The 16,263-nt window shown below is 44.9% G+C and overlaps 1 protein-coding gene across 6 annotated transcripts in view; it reads left to right on the forward strand.

The window, feature by feature from the left end:
• The window catches only part of LOC119809018 (glutathione S-transferase A2-like), a 118,657-nt gene that overhangs the window by 80,892 nt on the left and 21,502 nt on the right, over window positions 1-16,263 (forward strand). For 2 of the 6 annotated variants that reach the window (XM_038321663.2, XM_038321665.2), the window contains 3 exons: window positions 9,249-9,390; window positions 11,378-11,509; window positions 12,326-12,562. In XM_038321663.2, coding sequence (XP_038177591.1) covers window positions 9,249-9,390; window positions 11,378-11,509; window positions 12,326-12,448 — 397 coding nt within the window. In that variant the 3' untranslated portion in view covers window positions 12,449-12,562. Of the gene's footprint in view, window positions 1-2,728; window positions 2,876-5,333; window positions 5,440-7,004; window positions 7,057-7,886; window positions 8,020-9,248; window positions 9,391-11,377; window positions 11,510-12,325; window positions 12,563-16,263 lie in introns of those variants that run through there. The other 4 variants (XM_038321660.2, XM_038321661.2, XM_038321662.1 and 1 more) reach the window with 4 other exon arrangements.

Genomic DNA, 16,263 nt, shown 5'->3' on the forward strand with positions numbered 1-16,263 from the left:
TGGGCAGTAAATTGGCCCATAGAGGTAGATCCTCTCAATCCTCACCAAGATCAGAGAATTCAAGCATCCTTCTGCTCCTTCTATTGAAATAGGAGGCTTGACTTGGGGAATGGCTGCCTACAGGGTACTTGGCCTAAGGTATTTTCACTGCACCAACCAACATACGCTTTAGTCAGGAGTTAGTGGATAGATGGCTCAAAGTATTGGATCAAGTGACTGTTCAGGCTGTCTTTTGTATCATGGTAAAACAGTCTTTTGCCTTCTTACCCCCCTTTTGTTTTGGGGTATAAAAGTCTAGGGAAAATTAATCACGGATGAACTCAGAACTCAGAACTCAGTATGTAGCTGCACTAGGTAGCCTTCCCAACACTATCCTGTGTCTCTGTGTTTCTTTCTTATCTCTGTTCCTCCTGCTTAACATTTCTAATCCTCACGATCCTACTTGAGGTACAAACTGCCACAGTTGAATAAAATATAGAACATCTTTTATACTATTGTCGGGGAGAAATGCTACAAAGTCAGCAGGCAGCTAATCAATGATGTCACACAAAGGGAACACAGGGAATCTCAAGATCATTAGAGACTGAGCACACAGTGGCCTTGGGACTGATAACTCAGTTCTCTTCAGGAGAAACAGCCACGTTCCCAGGAACCAAAACCTTGACTCCTTTGAGTCCCAGGCCTCCTCCCCACATTAGACTTGCCAAGTCCACTCCTGAGCAAGGGCACAGAACTAGGTTCCTTTTGTCCTTTCATTGGGGCCTCTAAAAAGCCTTAGATTGGTAGACTATCACAAAGGCCCAAGATATGCTTCAAAAACATGGCTAGCACTCCTCAGAAGCACAAACACTTAAGAGGCAAAGAGAGACAGCCTCAGAGAGAGATGACACAGGGGTGTTGGTGTCCATATTAATTGGCACGCTAAGAAAGAGTATTTGGGGATTTTTAAGCCTTTGAATTTCTCTTTTCCATGTTGGCTCTACCCCCAGGCTATTGGGAGCATGCCAGAACAAATATTACATTCAGACCACACTCCCAGCCCTGTAAACCTTTATCCAGCCCAGGTTATTTTAAAGAACAAATTTGTATAATACATTCCATTTTTATTAGAGATAATGTTCAGGATTTGCTTCCAAGAACTTTTACATTTCTTATTTTAAAGGTGGGCACATGATGGGCCACTAGAATGTCCTTTCTATACCTGCACATGGTGACACATCTCAAACACTAAAGGAAAGTTGGTCACACACTCACAGAGGCTTTCCAGTGTGCTGCACACTTGGCCAGCCTTGGGAACTCAGAACCAAGCCCTGGAGAGCTCCTTGCTCAGGGATTTGTGCTGTCTGGACAGGGACCTGATGGGGGAGCCCAGCATGTGGATGGAGAGGAGCAGGCCCAGCTGAAGAAACGTTGAGTGCGGAGCCTGGGCTGCAGAAAGACTAAAGTGCAGGCAGGCAAGGAGAACAGGGACATGGTCCTGGGAAAATGGCACCACAGGCAGGAAGCTGAGGGCTGGGACAATGGATTCAGTTTTGAGGCACCAGCACCCTCAGCAGAGCTCCTGACTCATCCCTTGCTGTGCACTTGAGATCTCCAGTTCTCTCCAGCAAGTCTCCACAGTGCTCTCCTGGGACACTCGCCTTCCCCACAGGTTTTCTTTCTTCCTCTGCCACAAACTCACTGCCTGTGACATGGACTCTCTCACGAGCAGTGTCAGACACAGCTCTTCCCTGGAACTGACTGACACATGGACTTGAGACCCTGTGCTGTGCACATGTGCATCACCCTGGAGTGCAGCACTGCAGCTTTGCCAGCTGTTTGTAGAGCAGTGGAGCAGATTCTACAGCTGAGGAGAAATTAGCAGTGCACAGCAGGATACAAAGGGGCCAGCGCTGGACACTGGGAGGGTGTGCAGACTCAGGCAGTGACACGCATCTCTGAAGCCACCGAGATCAGCATGCAATGATTAATAGCCCGAGACCTATGGACCAACGATTATAACTAAAATTGCAAGTGAACTTGAGGGTCTGTGAGTGAAGTCAGTGACAAATGCTCTTGTTTGTGGATAAGAGCTCTGAGTGTGAACTCGCATGAAAGTAACAGAAATTCTCAGTGCCATAGGAATGCCATTGCTAATGGTGACATGACAGCTTTCCCGCAGCAGTAACTGCAGGGATGCACAGATGCACATAGACCCAGAGCATGCTGGTATAGTGTGTTGATGGCCATCCAGGTGAAGTTAAGTGTGAATTGTGAAATTCTTTCTGCCCTTCAGTTCCTGATTAAAACAGGACAAAGGTTGAGACAAATATTCTATTACACCATATTAGCATTATCATCAGATACAGTAAACAGGGGATATTGTAACCTGAACTTCAACTTAGCCTTGACTTTGAGACAATGTGTTAATTCTGTAATTTAAGGCTGTTTAACAAACTTTTTTCTTAATTCAGTAGAGGTAAGTCACATCTTATCATAGCTGAGGGTTCCGTGGTTGACTCTGTGACACCATTCATGATTCTAGCACCGTCCTCCCTCCTGTGTTTCTTCTGTCCTGAGCAATGTGCTTCATTACGGTTGTTCACAGGAACATGCATGAGAGGTTACTTAGAGGCACATAAGCATTAAATCAATAAACACATTGAAGGACTCCAGATCTTCCGGAGAGGATGGAGGGATGTGAGCCTCTCTGTGATTTGTCAGCTTTCTACTCTATCATGAAACTCTGGAATCCTGAACTTAGTGGGAGTCAGTGGGAGTGGCTCTGGTTCCCCACCCCTTTGGTGAGAATGGTTACCTTATTAAACTAGCTTCCATACTCATCTGGAGCAGAACTTGGGGAGCTGAGCAGAGCGGAAGTCTGGACACTCACTAGGTTAGTTATCTCTCTTATAACCTGTGTAACAAGTTCCATATCTGTGTCTGCATCAGTGGAAAACAGCTTAATTGTACAAAAGAACTGGTTTTATTATGCAATTTTCATATATATATATATATATATCACATTCACTGATTGGTACTACTGATATTATCTGTGTTTGATTCTGGCTCATATGAATTTTTTTGTGGCTGAACATCAAGTAGCAAGCTATTTCTCCTCCTCTCTCTTCCTTCTCTCTTTCTCTCCTGCCTCCCTTCCTCCATCCCTCCTTCCCCATTACTCCATTTCCTCTGTCCTGGTCTTCATTCTTCCCTTCTTCTTTCTCCTCATCCTCCAGGGTCATAGAGTTGAAGGGTGGGGTTTAAGGTATTTACAAGGGAATCTATATGCCTGGGATTAAGGACAGTGAGGCGTAGACCTGGATTGCCCTTTCAGGCAAACCTGAGATCAATAACGTTCTTCTCTTGAATTGTGTTCCAGTGTGACAGAGAATGTGCAGATTCCTCTCACTTGAGAACTTGAATTCACCCAGGCTCTCCCAGGCCTCCCTCCCAAAGCCCTTCCCCAGTTTGGATTTCTACCACATTTGTTTGTGTCCTAGGGATTCTGGTTGCTTTGATGATTCTGTTTAAACAGCAGAGTAGCAGGTTTCATACTTAGGATTTGTTACTTTATTACTATTTTATTTAATTACAAACAACACAACCTGTTTTTAGCTGGTAATCCCAAGAAAGCAAATGAAAAAAATTGTGAATCTTGAACAATTGAAGCATGAAATGTCTGAGGAATACAGACTTAACTTTGCATTGTATGTCAGAGAGAAGGTTGTTTGTGTATTTCCTCTGTGATCACAGCTGTGTGTATGAGCAAATGCATGCGAGACCAGAAAACAGTTTAAAATTCTGTAGGAAGACATGGCAGGAAGAAATGAGTCTGTAGAGGAACGAGGCTAAACCCAAACTCTGACCCTCAGCCGTTATGCGGCCAACCCTATGCTAAGGGTCAAAGCATCCATCATTAATCTGGAGAAGACCAGCGGACACTGAGACAGTGTGCAGCTCTAAACCAGGAGGTTAAAGGTTCTGCAGTAGGGGAGGGATCTGAAAGCCTCAGCATTTCAGAGTCGCTGTGAATTCCCAGTATGGAACTCTCCAAGGCAAAGGAGAGTTTCTGGAGAAAACAGAGAAAAGCAAACAGAAAGACAAAAAGAACAGAGCATTGTACAGCGCTGTAGGAAACTGTCAGGTGCCCAAGAAAAGCAGCTGGACCTGAGGGCAGGGAGGCCGATGTCTGAGGGGTCAGAATATTGCTGAGGCCTGGTGATGCTGAACTGGTAAGAGGAGCCCACAGCACTGGAGACCTGATGTCTTCTTCTAGCCTTCTTAGCCACTTCAGCCATGGGCACTGACACACAGACACACACTCACACACACACACACCAACGTGCACACACACACACACACACACACACACTCATACATGTGTAGAGTCATTTTAAAATACAGACTCTGAAATTTCCTATCATATCACAAATTGAAGACACTGCCCATGGCCAGTCGGTGGTGGTGCACGCCTTTAATCCCAGCACTCAAGAGGCAGAGTCAGGTGGATCTCTGTGACTTCGAGGCCAGCCTGGTGTATAAGAACTAGTTCCAGGACAGCCAGGGCTACACAGAGAAACCACATCTCAAAAAACCAAAAAAAAAAAAAAAGACACTGCCCATGAGCCATGACGCTGACTTCCAGCCCACTGAGCGGCAGGACCCAGTATGTGGGTTCCCTGTGCAGGAACTGAGCTGCACCCGCCAGGGTTTCCTCCTCATGTGACAGTGTGGACATCTATCTCTCCTGTAGACTGGAAACAGGGGCAGCCCCTCACCAGCAAACTCTGTGGTGGTTACATGAAGTTCACACGAGCACCTGCCCGTTATGTGGTGTGCACCAAAGGCAGTGACTCCCTGTGATATGACGTTGATGCATCAGCTACCGCCTTCTGTACTGTAGAACAGGATCCAGTCTAGCAGTGGGGAACAACCTGCAACCAAGAGATGGGCCCTTCTGTGGGGAGAACAAGGGTTTGGCACAGCCTGGGTGACATGAAGCCATCAAAAGCTTCTGAACTGAGCAACCCAGAGACCAAAAGGCTGGGGAGGGACTTTGTCTCACCCCCTCCACGATGGCTCTGCTTCCAAAGTTCAACAGGCTCCCAGTCCTTCATCACTATAGGATCCAGGATGCTCTGTCTGTGTTCCCAAAGTGAAGGCATATGACCAGCTGAGATTTGTTTGGTACAATTGCAGGTTGGCGCTCACTGATGGGTGAGAAATTAGTCAATAGACCTTCTTGGGCCCCTGTAAAAGAAGGCAGACCACCCTTCCCTAGTGCTGTATTACTGACTGTATCCCAGAGCGCAGTCTCCCAGGGATTGATCTCTTTGCTTTTCCATGCACAGTGAAACCACAGTTGCTGTCATGGCTGGGAAGCCCGTGCTTCACTACTGGGATGCCAGGGGCAGGATGGAGTGCATCAGGTGGCTCCTGGCTGCAGCAGGGGTGGAGGTAGGTTGTGCATTGCTCTTCTGGATCGGGACCTAAGGTAAGTCTAAATACTTCTCTAAGCTGCGAGGCTCCATACCAGGAAATGTATACAATTTTGCCTTAAATGTTAATTGTCTTGGCATCCATTGCGATATCAAGACCAAGATGGCCAGGACTATAATTATGGCTACAGTCAACCCCTACAGCAAGTATGCCCCTTGATCAACCAACCAGGCCACACGCTACAGAAACCCAGTGCCTGTGGGAGATAATGGGAACATGTCCAATGTGCTCAGCCAGCACCGTGACCCTCAGGGCCCAGCCCTGGAGGTTGAAGAAACGGTAAACACACCTCCTAATGGAATAAGCCCCCTTTCCTGTTGCTCTCCCAGTAAAACTGTGAACATCAACCCCATAAAAAATGATAGTCATCTTGTATTAAGAAGAAAATGGACTGATTTGAACCTATGAAAATTTTATTTCATTCTATACCAAAGAACACATTAACATTAAAAGATGCTTTCAATAGAAAAAAGAATGAAATACTTATTTTGTTACTTGCTTACTTGAGTTGAATCAGGTTACAAAAAAAGATCTACAGAAATACAACTTGAGTACTGATTATTAGGCAATACTCATTGCCTATTGTAGATTATGGTATGATATTTTGATTTTAGGTGTGACACTGATTTCACCCTTTCATTATTGAAAAATTTATTTAAGCTTTTTTTAAACCGTGAAAGGAAAAAAGTAGTTGAAACTACTTTAGAAGCTGGAGAGGTGGCTGGTTGCTAAAGGTTAAACCATACAGATACAGATCCCAGGAAATCATATAAAAGGCCAGAGTAGATTGTCATTCGGTAAGTGCACCCTCACACAAAAACATGTCATTTTAATAAGCAAAACGAATAAAAATTTAAAAACACAATAACAGTCTCTCAATGTAAGCAACTTTGATGTGGGGCTAGAGTAATGTCTTGGCTGTTTAGAACTCTTTTCTCACATGAGGACAACCTACCATGGTTCCCAGCATCCACATATGACAGCTAATAACTGCCCATCACCACATCTCCAACTGAATCTCTAACCTCTGGCCTCCATGAACTCTGACCTACAAGATGGATGTAATCACATGTATGAGACCACACATAAACACTTGAAATTAGTAAATCTAAATCCTGAAAATAAAAACCCAGGTGATCACGGGGACTATGCAATGGCCACGATGAAGACATAGAAACTTCTATTCTATATTCACTAGCGTTGTCTTTCCTGAGAGCCCAAAACCTCCACAGCCAATCTCCCCATGCTGGCCCTCTAGTGAGATCACTGTCTTCTTAGGACCAAAGCATGAACATGGTGGGTCAGGGTGAAGGAACACTACAGTAATGAGCAGCGTGTAATGATCGACACCTTTGCTTGATGGGTTTAATCTGAACTTCCATGTGGTCACGATCAGATTCTTCATATCTTCTGCAAGTCTCAACTCTGGCAGGCACAATACCACCCAGGGAGCTCTCAAGTTCAAAAGCCTACAGTGATACAGAATGAGCTATTGAGAATGCATTTACTTTTTCTGCTTTTAGTTTGAAGAGAAGTTTATAGAAGCCCCAGCAGACATGGAAAAGTTAATCAAAGGTAACACCAAGTGTCTGTATGTCCTCCATGTGGTGCCTACTCAACAGTTTACCAGAAGGTGATGTCGCCTGGTGATGGGTGGGAACAGTCAGGAATGGCGGAGGGATGTGATGGAGGTGGTGGGGCTCCTTGAAGGGTCTGAAAATGGAGACAGTGATAAAAGTGGGGTGCAGATTTCTACAAGAATTTGTCCAGGGACTTGGGAATAGATGTTTTCTCACTCTTTCTGCATCAGAGTGAGCAATTTCATTCACACTCCCTCTCACTGATTATACAGGCAGGGTTTCACCCACAAAGTCCAATAACCACACAAGTACATGGCCATTGATTAAATCACAGGAGAGAAAAACAGCTGGGATGATTTTCTTGAGCGTTTTCATCATAGCTACTGATGAGTGACTATCACTCCATAAGAACAGGCCGGGGGCACTCATGGTGGCTCACTGCATAAGAAAATGTCACACATCATCTTAATGTTATAAACATGATGAGATTCTCAAACATACTAGTTCTGCTTTCATGGAGGTCCTCTGCTGTGCCTCCTCCTCTTTCACGTCCATCCAGGGACATAAATATAACATAAAAACATGCACTAGATAACTATGCATCTGGATAGGAAATAAAGATGGATGTGAGAAGCTCAAAAGCCAGAGGAAGATGGGGGAGACAGAGAGGAAACAGAAGCTAAAAGTAAACAGGGTTCAGCTTGAAAGACTGAGAGCCAATCATTTATCTTTTGTTTATATCATCAGACACTTCAATACAACTTTTCTGCTCCTGAGAAGTGAGACTTGGACACCTCACAGACATTTTCCTTTCTTCTTTCACAGATGGGAGTTTGATGTTTCAGCAGGTGCCCATGGTGGAGATTGACGGGATGAGGCTGGTACAGACCAGAGCCATTCTCAACTACATCGCCACCAAATACGACCTCTATGGGAAGGATGCAAAGGAGAGAGCCCTGTATGGTCTATTTCCTGTTGTTACTCCAAGGGAAAACAAAGGAAATTTGGGTCCCTCCATTATTGAGCAAGAGGGTGGCAGGGTTTGGGTACAGGAGCAGGCTGGTTATACCACTTCGGCCAAGGATGTAAGAGTCCATGGAGGAGAGGGAAGAGCAATGGGATGGATGCAGGGGAGTGTGGCTACAGCCGAGGGTGATGTCAGCACAGCACAGGGACAGAATCACAAACACGGTGGCCAAGGGTCTGAGCATGGGGGCGTTATGACTCCAGGTGCTCAAGGCTTCAGTGCTGGACCTCAGCCAACAGCTTAGGGCAAAGGACACAGGGCTTGAGGCTGGAGGAGGAGTCCTAGGGAAGGAAAGGTGAGGAGCTGCCTCCCATGTCCAGGAGTAGGAACAGTGCAGAGCAAGCATCTAGATTCCCAGCCAGTTGTATGGACTGCTCAACACAATGAGGCTTAGACAGACCGGTTCCCAAGTGCCAAGATTACCTGAAGCATTTAATTCAGGACTAAAGCAGTTCTATGGTCTGTACCACCCATGCTGGGACCCAGTCTGCTTGACAAAATCCTTCACTCGTGAACCACTGTGTAGGAGTATTGCAGTTGATCAAAAGTTAAATGTGGTGCTAGCCAAAAACATTAGTGCAGGAAACATGTCCATAGGAGATAGAGACTCACTTGTAACAGTGCTTGAATAGAAATACTTCTAGAGGCATTGTTTATAATTTTCTCATGGTAAAATCAGCCATGATATTCAATAAAAGATGAAAGAGGAGCACAGGGTATGATTTTAGCCATGAACATACATGAAGGGGTGAGAGAAGCAAAACAAAGTGTCAACATTGAATTGTTAGTTCTGAGAACCTCTCTGCATGGTTGTTGAGAGCAAATCATGTCAGAGAGAGAGAAAGAGGAGAGAAAGCCTGCATTATAGTTTGATGGCTATCTTCTGGGATGCCACCAAGTATATCACAACTGCATCTCTCGATGGGCCAGTGATGCTCTTTGTCTTGGGTTTAGCCATGTGTGTGTAAAAAAATTCTAACACCATAGAACTGTACTAGAGGGAAAATTAATATTTCTATGATATATAAAAGATAATGATCCACTATATGTGAGTAACTTTGCAACCACTTTTCAATGTAAATTTCTCAGGTTTTTAGATTAAAATGTAAAATAGGGAACCTTTGAGAATCCTTAACCATTTGGATCATTTTGTCTTTCAGGATCGACATGTACACAGAGGGTATTTTAGATCTCACTGAGATGATGCTGCAAGTGGTCATTTGTCCCCCAGACCAAAGAGAAGCCAAGATCTCCTTGGTAAAAGACAAGACTAAAAACCGGTACTTGCCTGCCTATGAAAAAGTAAGTAGACTGTTTGAAGTCTGGGGACACTGAGTTCCCAGGACAAGAGAAAGGCAGAGGTTGGGAGGGACAGGGTACTGCCGCACTGACCTTCCATGAGCCTCCCTGTGCAGCTCCCTGCCCTCAGGATGCTGTATAAAAATGGCCTGTGAAGGAGCACCACATGGTCATGCCAATCTAGTGGTCCACATTCAACAGGGTTCAAGGCCATAACCAGACCTGATCTGTGGAAGGCTGAGCCACACCAGAGATGGACCTAGATCCTGCAGACACACCGGGCTTCAATTCCAGGGCAAACTGCAGAAAAACACAGATGAGAAAATATTCTGTCACATCACACAGGGAGGCCAGAGAGCCACTGGCTGTCAGGAGGAGAGGAGAGAGCTTCAAAGATGGAGGAGAAGAACCTGACCTAGGACAGAGATGTGGGGGAGAGGAGGAGGCTGATGAAGAGATGTAAAGGAACACTGGCCTGCAGGAGTTAGGGTCACAGACGGCAGGCTTGGGAGGAGAGCCATGCACATCCACACATGAAGGGGTGTCGGTGTACATGTGGTGCCTCTCTTAGTCAGGGCTTCTCTTTGGAGGTAGATCAAGAACACTTCAGACTGACTTGATCTTCTGTCAAGTAAAAGCTGAGAACAAAGCTGTGATCCTACAGGATAAGGGATCCTACACAGTCCTCAGAGACCTAACTTTGACCCCATTTATATTTCACTGAATGTTCACTCACAGTTGCCTCTGCTCTGTGAAGCAGTGAGGGATTTAGGAGCCACAGGTCCCCACACAGCCCTCTGGAGACAAGGCTGTGTCTCACAGGACACAACGCCCAGCCAACACAGCTTGAATCATCTCTGTGTGAATCATGAACTACAGGCACACAGTGAGCTCTGTACTCAGAACATTTGATGCTTTCTTTTGTAGTTTTAGGTTTCATCTCCCTTCCTTTTTTTCCTTTTCTTTACAACAGGATTTCTCTATTATGTAGCTCTGGCTCTCCTGAAACTCTCTCAGCTTACTGAACTCAAGCTCACAGAGATCCACCTGCCTCACCATCTTGAGTGCTGGAATTAAATGTGTGTGCCACCATGCCTGGCTTTCTTTGTTTCTGAATGTGGTCATTATATTTTTTCCTCTGTAGACGTGTACACTGTGATAAGCTGACCACAAAGCATATTGATTCTTCTCTACTTGTAGCTCATGATGTAGCAAGAGCTTGTCCTTTAGGTTATCAGTGATTTTCATATTGCTGGGATATTTAAGTAAATGTCATAAGCTGTAACTGAGACAGTGCTATTATTAAATCTTCTCACAACCAGAAATGTTAAAATAAATGCTAAATAAATTCATAGCCACCTATCAGATAGCAATATTAGTCCCATATGGTGTTGGCATGCTTGTCTGTACAAAGTTACTGAGACTCCGACTCAGTTCCCCCTGTACAATTCAGCCCTGTCAGTCATGACGCAGTGAAGGTTGGGAGTCAGAGCCGATGGTGTACAGGGAGGATGTATTGTAGCTCAACCAGGTGTAGTTCAGATTCCAGAGAACCGAGGAAAGCAGACACAGGAGAGGACAGACACAGGGTGTTCTCTGGAGACTGATGTTCCCTGCATATGAGGCCTCTGCCCACGGGACTGAACAGACAGGACAGGGAGAGGAACGTCCTGAACTCCCGGTGCTCTGTCATTTCAAACTAAGGGGAGGAGCCATGATGTGCAAGGGCTAAGCCCTTATCCCATGTTGAAAATGCACATAAGGTGGCGGTGTGAAGGCCATGGGAATGTCCAATGACAGAGAAAGGTCACCTGAGCTTTAGAGAGGAGGTCGCGTGCCTAACTTCTCATGCTGCCTCTTGCATGATAGGCCTGTGTCTGCAGTTGTATACCTGCCAGGAAGAGTCAGAAACTCCATTGGGAGACTTGGAAAGGGTAGTGGCCCCAGCTTAACCCTATATGTTCCTAATCTGTCTCCCTTAATTTGGCAGGTCTTGAAGAGCCACGGACAAGACTACCTTGTTGGGAACAGGCTGACCAAGGTGGACATTCACCTGCTGGAAGTTCTCCTCTATGTTGAAGAGCTTGACTCCAGCCTTCTTGCCCCTTTTCCCCTGCTGAAGGTGAGACCACCTCAGAGAGGCAGCTGCACACGCATGGCTCTGAGGATATAATATAATATAATATAATAATATAATATGCCTCTGGGCTGCTGAGGGCCCACCCTTTGGCCTCCAAACTGAGCTACAGGACACAGGTTTCAGGCATAAAAATAATCTTTTTGTGCATGAAGATTTGAGGCTGGTATCCCAAGAAGGATATATTTTTACATTGAGAAAGACGCAGGACCACACAGCTCTCTGCCACACCCCTGTTCCTTGCAGGCTGCTTCTGGCCTTCATCTTCCATCTCATGTGGCCTGTCTCTGCACACGCAGTGTCTGAGCAGGTCTCTGTCATGCTGACCCCTTCCTCAGCTATGACTCCTCAGCACTGTGCTTCCCTCTCCATGGTCTCTCCATGCTGTTCCCCACCCTACCCCCGGTGACCCCATCCTAATCTCCAGTGTGAAAACTGACTGTGAGTTATTCCTGGTCAGACTTTGATATTTTCTGCCCCCAGTTCCAACTCAGTTTTTCACGGCTTCACTTTTCTCTGGTTCTCTGCTTTCACACCTGAGAGACACAGTGCTCTGTGCTCTGCACCACACTCTGCACAGGCTGTGTGCAGGGGCCTGAGGAGAAGGCAACTGGATGTCAAAGGAGGTCTTAAGGAAATTGTGCTGAGCTATGGTTTCTAGCTCAGGGATTTGTCGTTCTTCTCACATCTACTCTGGACCTATTGTAAGGATACAGTAGGTTGTGTTCTGGGAGCGTTTTGCTATCATGGACTGTGTACACGAGCAGTTCTGACTCTCAGGCTGTGTTTTCTGGATTACAGGCCCTGAAGAGCAGAATCAGCAACCTGACCAATGTGAAGAAGTTCCTGCAGCCTGGCAGCCAGAGAAAGCCTCCACCTGATATTAAAAAAGTTGAAGAGGCAAGAAAGCTTTTCAAGTTTTAATAAAGCTGCAGTGACAGAGCCCACAGACACCAGTCGCTGTGTTATAAAATAATAAAGAGCAATTGTTCATCCTGGTTCTTGTGATATAATAAATATCAGCTGATGTGATGTGTATCTCATGTCTTCCACCTGTTGAGCTGTGATTGCAAACATCACTTAGGAAGAGGAAGGCAAGCAATAATCACTACAAATAAAAGCAAACCTCATAAAAGTGAGGAAAAACTAAATAAAAAGAACACTAACAAAAGGAGAGCAGTGACTAACAACATTGTAGAATTACTCAAAATGTTTAGAAGTAAAATTAATCTACAAAAGAAAGATATTTTAAAAAATTGGAAAAATAAAGAGGAGAAATTTAAGGTCCAAAAATAAAAAAGAAAGAAAGAAAGATGTAGGAAAAGAAAGACTGCAAGTTGAGGGGCAGGAATTGGGTAACTAGTAAAAGGATTTTTTTAAAGAAGGAAAAACTAACATAGAAAACAATTTAAAAATTTAAATTAGTGAGGGAGAACCTGTAGAGCTGGCTGAGAGGTGACAGGCACAGCTGCTCTTGCAGAGGACCCAGGTTAGGGCCCAGCATCTACAGGACATCCCACGATCATCTGTCACTCCAGCTCCAGAGACCCTGATGTCCTTCTCTAGCCTCTGTGCTCACTAACACCCCTGATACACATACATACCTGTAGGCAAAACACCTCAACACACAAAATAAAAATTTAAATTATTTTAGTGGCAAAAGTAAAAGAAAGGGAAAATACACATTCCAGCAAAATAACAATAACAGAAAATTTCCTTGAAAAAGTTCTGTCTTTAGCCAGGTGTGGTAGTGCAGGTCTTTAATCCCAGCCCTTAGGAGACATAGCTACAAGGACCTCTGTGAGTTTGAGGTCAGCCTAGTCTACATAGTGAGTTCTAGGACAGCCAGATCTCTCAAAAAATGCAGAAGAATATTCTGTCCTTGACCCCACTGGAACCCACTGACTTTACCCTATCCATACAATATCAAATATCTAGGTCCAGCCCTGTCCTGAACATCTGTTGAGGTCTAGCCTGGTGGGTCCTTCTGTTCCTACTCTCTGCATACCCTCCCCTTCCTCAGATCTAGCCTGGGCTCCACACCATTGCCATGGTGTATTCTGGTGAGCTCCATTTCCACTGCCATCAACCTCCAACTCAGGCCAGCATGCACATCTGCACACACGTCAGACCCTCCCCAGCTGTGGGAGACACAGAGGCCCTTGTGCTTACAGATAAGCTCTAGGGAACCAGGAATACCAAACACTCAGGCTTGTCCCTTCAAAGAGAGGGATGCATTACTGTTTCCCACCCAGGATACTGGGAAACAATGTGGTTAACAGCCTGGTGACCTTTGAGCTATCTGTGTATCGAAGATCACACCGGATCCTCTACCAGACTCTACCAGACCCTTATCATGAGCTTGTCAATCTACAGAACCCATGTTTAGGGAAGATGTCACTTGTACTTTACAAAGAGTCTTGGTGTAGTCTTGTCTTATGCTTTAGTGTGCCCAGGGGATTAAGTTTATCACCAGAATTTTTTAATTTAATTAATTATTTTTTTATTAAAAATTTCCGCCTCCACCCTGCCTTCCATTTCCCTCCCCCTTCCCCCACTCTCCTCCCCCTCCCTCTCCAGTCCAAAGAGCAGTAAGGGTTCCCTGTCCTGTGGGAAGTCCAAGGTCCTCCCCGTTCCATCCAGGTCTAGGAAGGTGAGCATCCAAACAGGCTAGGCCCCTCCAAAGCCAGTATATGCAGTAGGATCAAAACCCAATGCCATTGTCCTTGGCTTCTCAGTAGCCCTCATTGTCTGCCATGTTCAGGGAGTCCGGTTTTATCCCATGCTTTTTCAGTTCCAGTCCAGCTGGCCTTGGTGAGCTCCCATTAGATCAGCCCCACCATCTCAGTGGGTGGGTGCACCCCTTGCGTTCCTGACTTCCTTGCTCGTGTTCTCCCTATATACATATTAGAGTACTACTCAGCGGTAAAAAACGACATCTTGAATTTTGCATGCAAATGGATGGAAATAGAAAACACTATCCTGAGTGAGGTAACCCAGACCCAAAAAGATGAACATGGGATGTACTCACTCATGATTGGTTTCTAACCACAAATAAAGGACATTGAGCCTATAATTCATGATCCTAGAGAAGCTAAATAAGAAGTTGAACCCAAAGAAAAGCATATAGTTATCCTCCTGGATATTGGAAGTGTACAAGATTGCCAGGCAAAAATTGGGAACTTGGGGGTGGGGTGGGATGGGGCTAAGGGGAGATGGGAGAGAAAAGTGTGAATGGGAGGATGGGGAGAGCTTGGGGGAATGGGATGGTTGGGATAAAGGAAGGGTGGATATGGGAGCAGGGAAGTATATCTTAATTAAGGGAGCCATTTTAAGGTTGGCAAGAGACTTGACTCTAGAGGGGTTCCCAGGTGTCCAGGGAGATGTCCCCAGCTAGTTCCTTGGGCAGCTGAGGAGAGGGAGCCTGAAACGGCCCGATCCTATAGCCATACTGATGAATATCTTGCATATCACCATAGAACCTTCATCTGGCGATGGATGGAGATAGAGACAGAGCCCCACATTGGAGCACTGGACTGAGCTATCACCAGGATTTTTTTTCAGCAAATTGTGCTTTGCTTAAGAATGCCTAAAATAAACTATTCAGGGTCAGACTCCCTTCTTCCTTCCTGTGGGTTCTTACTCTGCTGGCTGTGGTGGTTGTAGAGACCCCCACACCCAAACCCCTGCTATCCCCGATCCATCCCTCCCACACCATATCCAATGTCCGGTCTGCGCCATTCCCACACATTCTGTGCTTTGTGCTAGCCTGCTGTGTCCATATCAGACACAGAACCAACAAAAGAAGTCTATACACTCAGTTCCCATGGAACACAATACAAGCAATATGAAAGACGAAGGCAGTATGTTCTCCAAACCAAACCTACCAGCACTATAAAAAGTTCTCCAATGAGAATAAACCCAGATCACAGACATTCTTAATACAGAAATTACAGATTTCACCAAAGAATTCTGGGTGTTTAGAGAAGAAACAAAGAACTCAATAAATTTAAAGAGAATAAATGCTTGGGCGAGGCCCAATATAACACAATCATAAGGCTGATGGAAATAATGAAGACAATTTTAAAAATGAGATTTAAAAAAAGCGAGATAGGAATATTCAAGAGAGCTCAAGCTGAAGTGAAGGCAGAACTGAAAACTTAATGATCCAATTTGAAAACTGAGGGGAAAGTCTCACACACAGAGTAGGTCAAGTAGAAGAAACTTTAGCAGGCCTCAAATATAAAGTAGATACAAGAGATGACACAAAGAATATAAAATTAAAAATACATAAAGGAAACATTCCAGATATGTGGGACACCATGAATATACTAACTGTTATTTATGGGCACAGGTGAAAGAGAAGAATTCCAGGTCAATGGCATAGACAAGACTCCAATAAAATCAAGGAAGAGTGATTCTCAATCTTCCCAGTGCTGTGACCCTTCAATACAGTTCATCATGTTGTGGTGACCCCTAAACTCTGATGGACAAATTTTCACAGAAAGAATAAAGATGCAGAATAACTACAATCCAGCCCTCATAGGGGGTTCAATACTCTATAGACAAGTCCTCTTAACCAAAAAACAGAAAAATCAGAAATAAATGATGTGCATCAAATAGACTTAACAGAAATCTACAAAATATTTCACCCACACACCAAAGAATATACATTTCAGCTCAAGGAAATTTCTCTAAAACAGGCCACAACCAGGGACAGATCTTAAATGTAGTGAAAC

Source organism: Arvicola amphibius, chromosome 3 (genome assembly GCF_903992535.2).
Source record: "Arvicola amphibius chromosome 3, mArvAmp1.2, whole genome shotgun sequence".
NCBI classification, from domain to species: Eukaryota; Metazoa; Chordata; class Mammalia; order Rodentia; family Cricetidae; genus Arvicola; species Arvicola amphibius.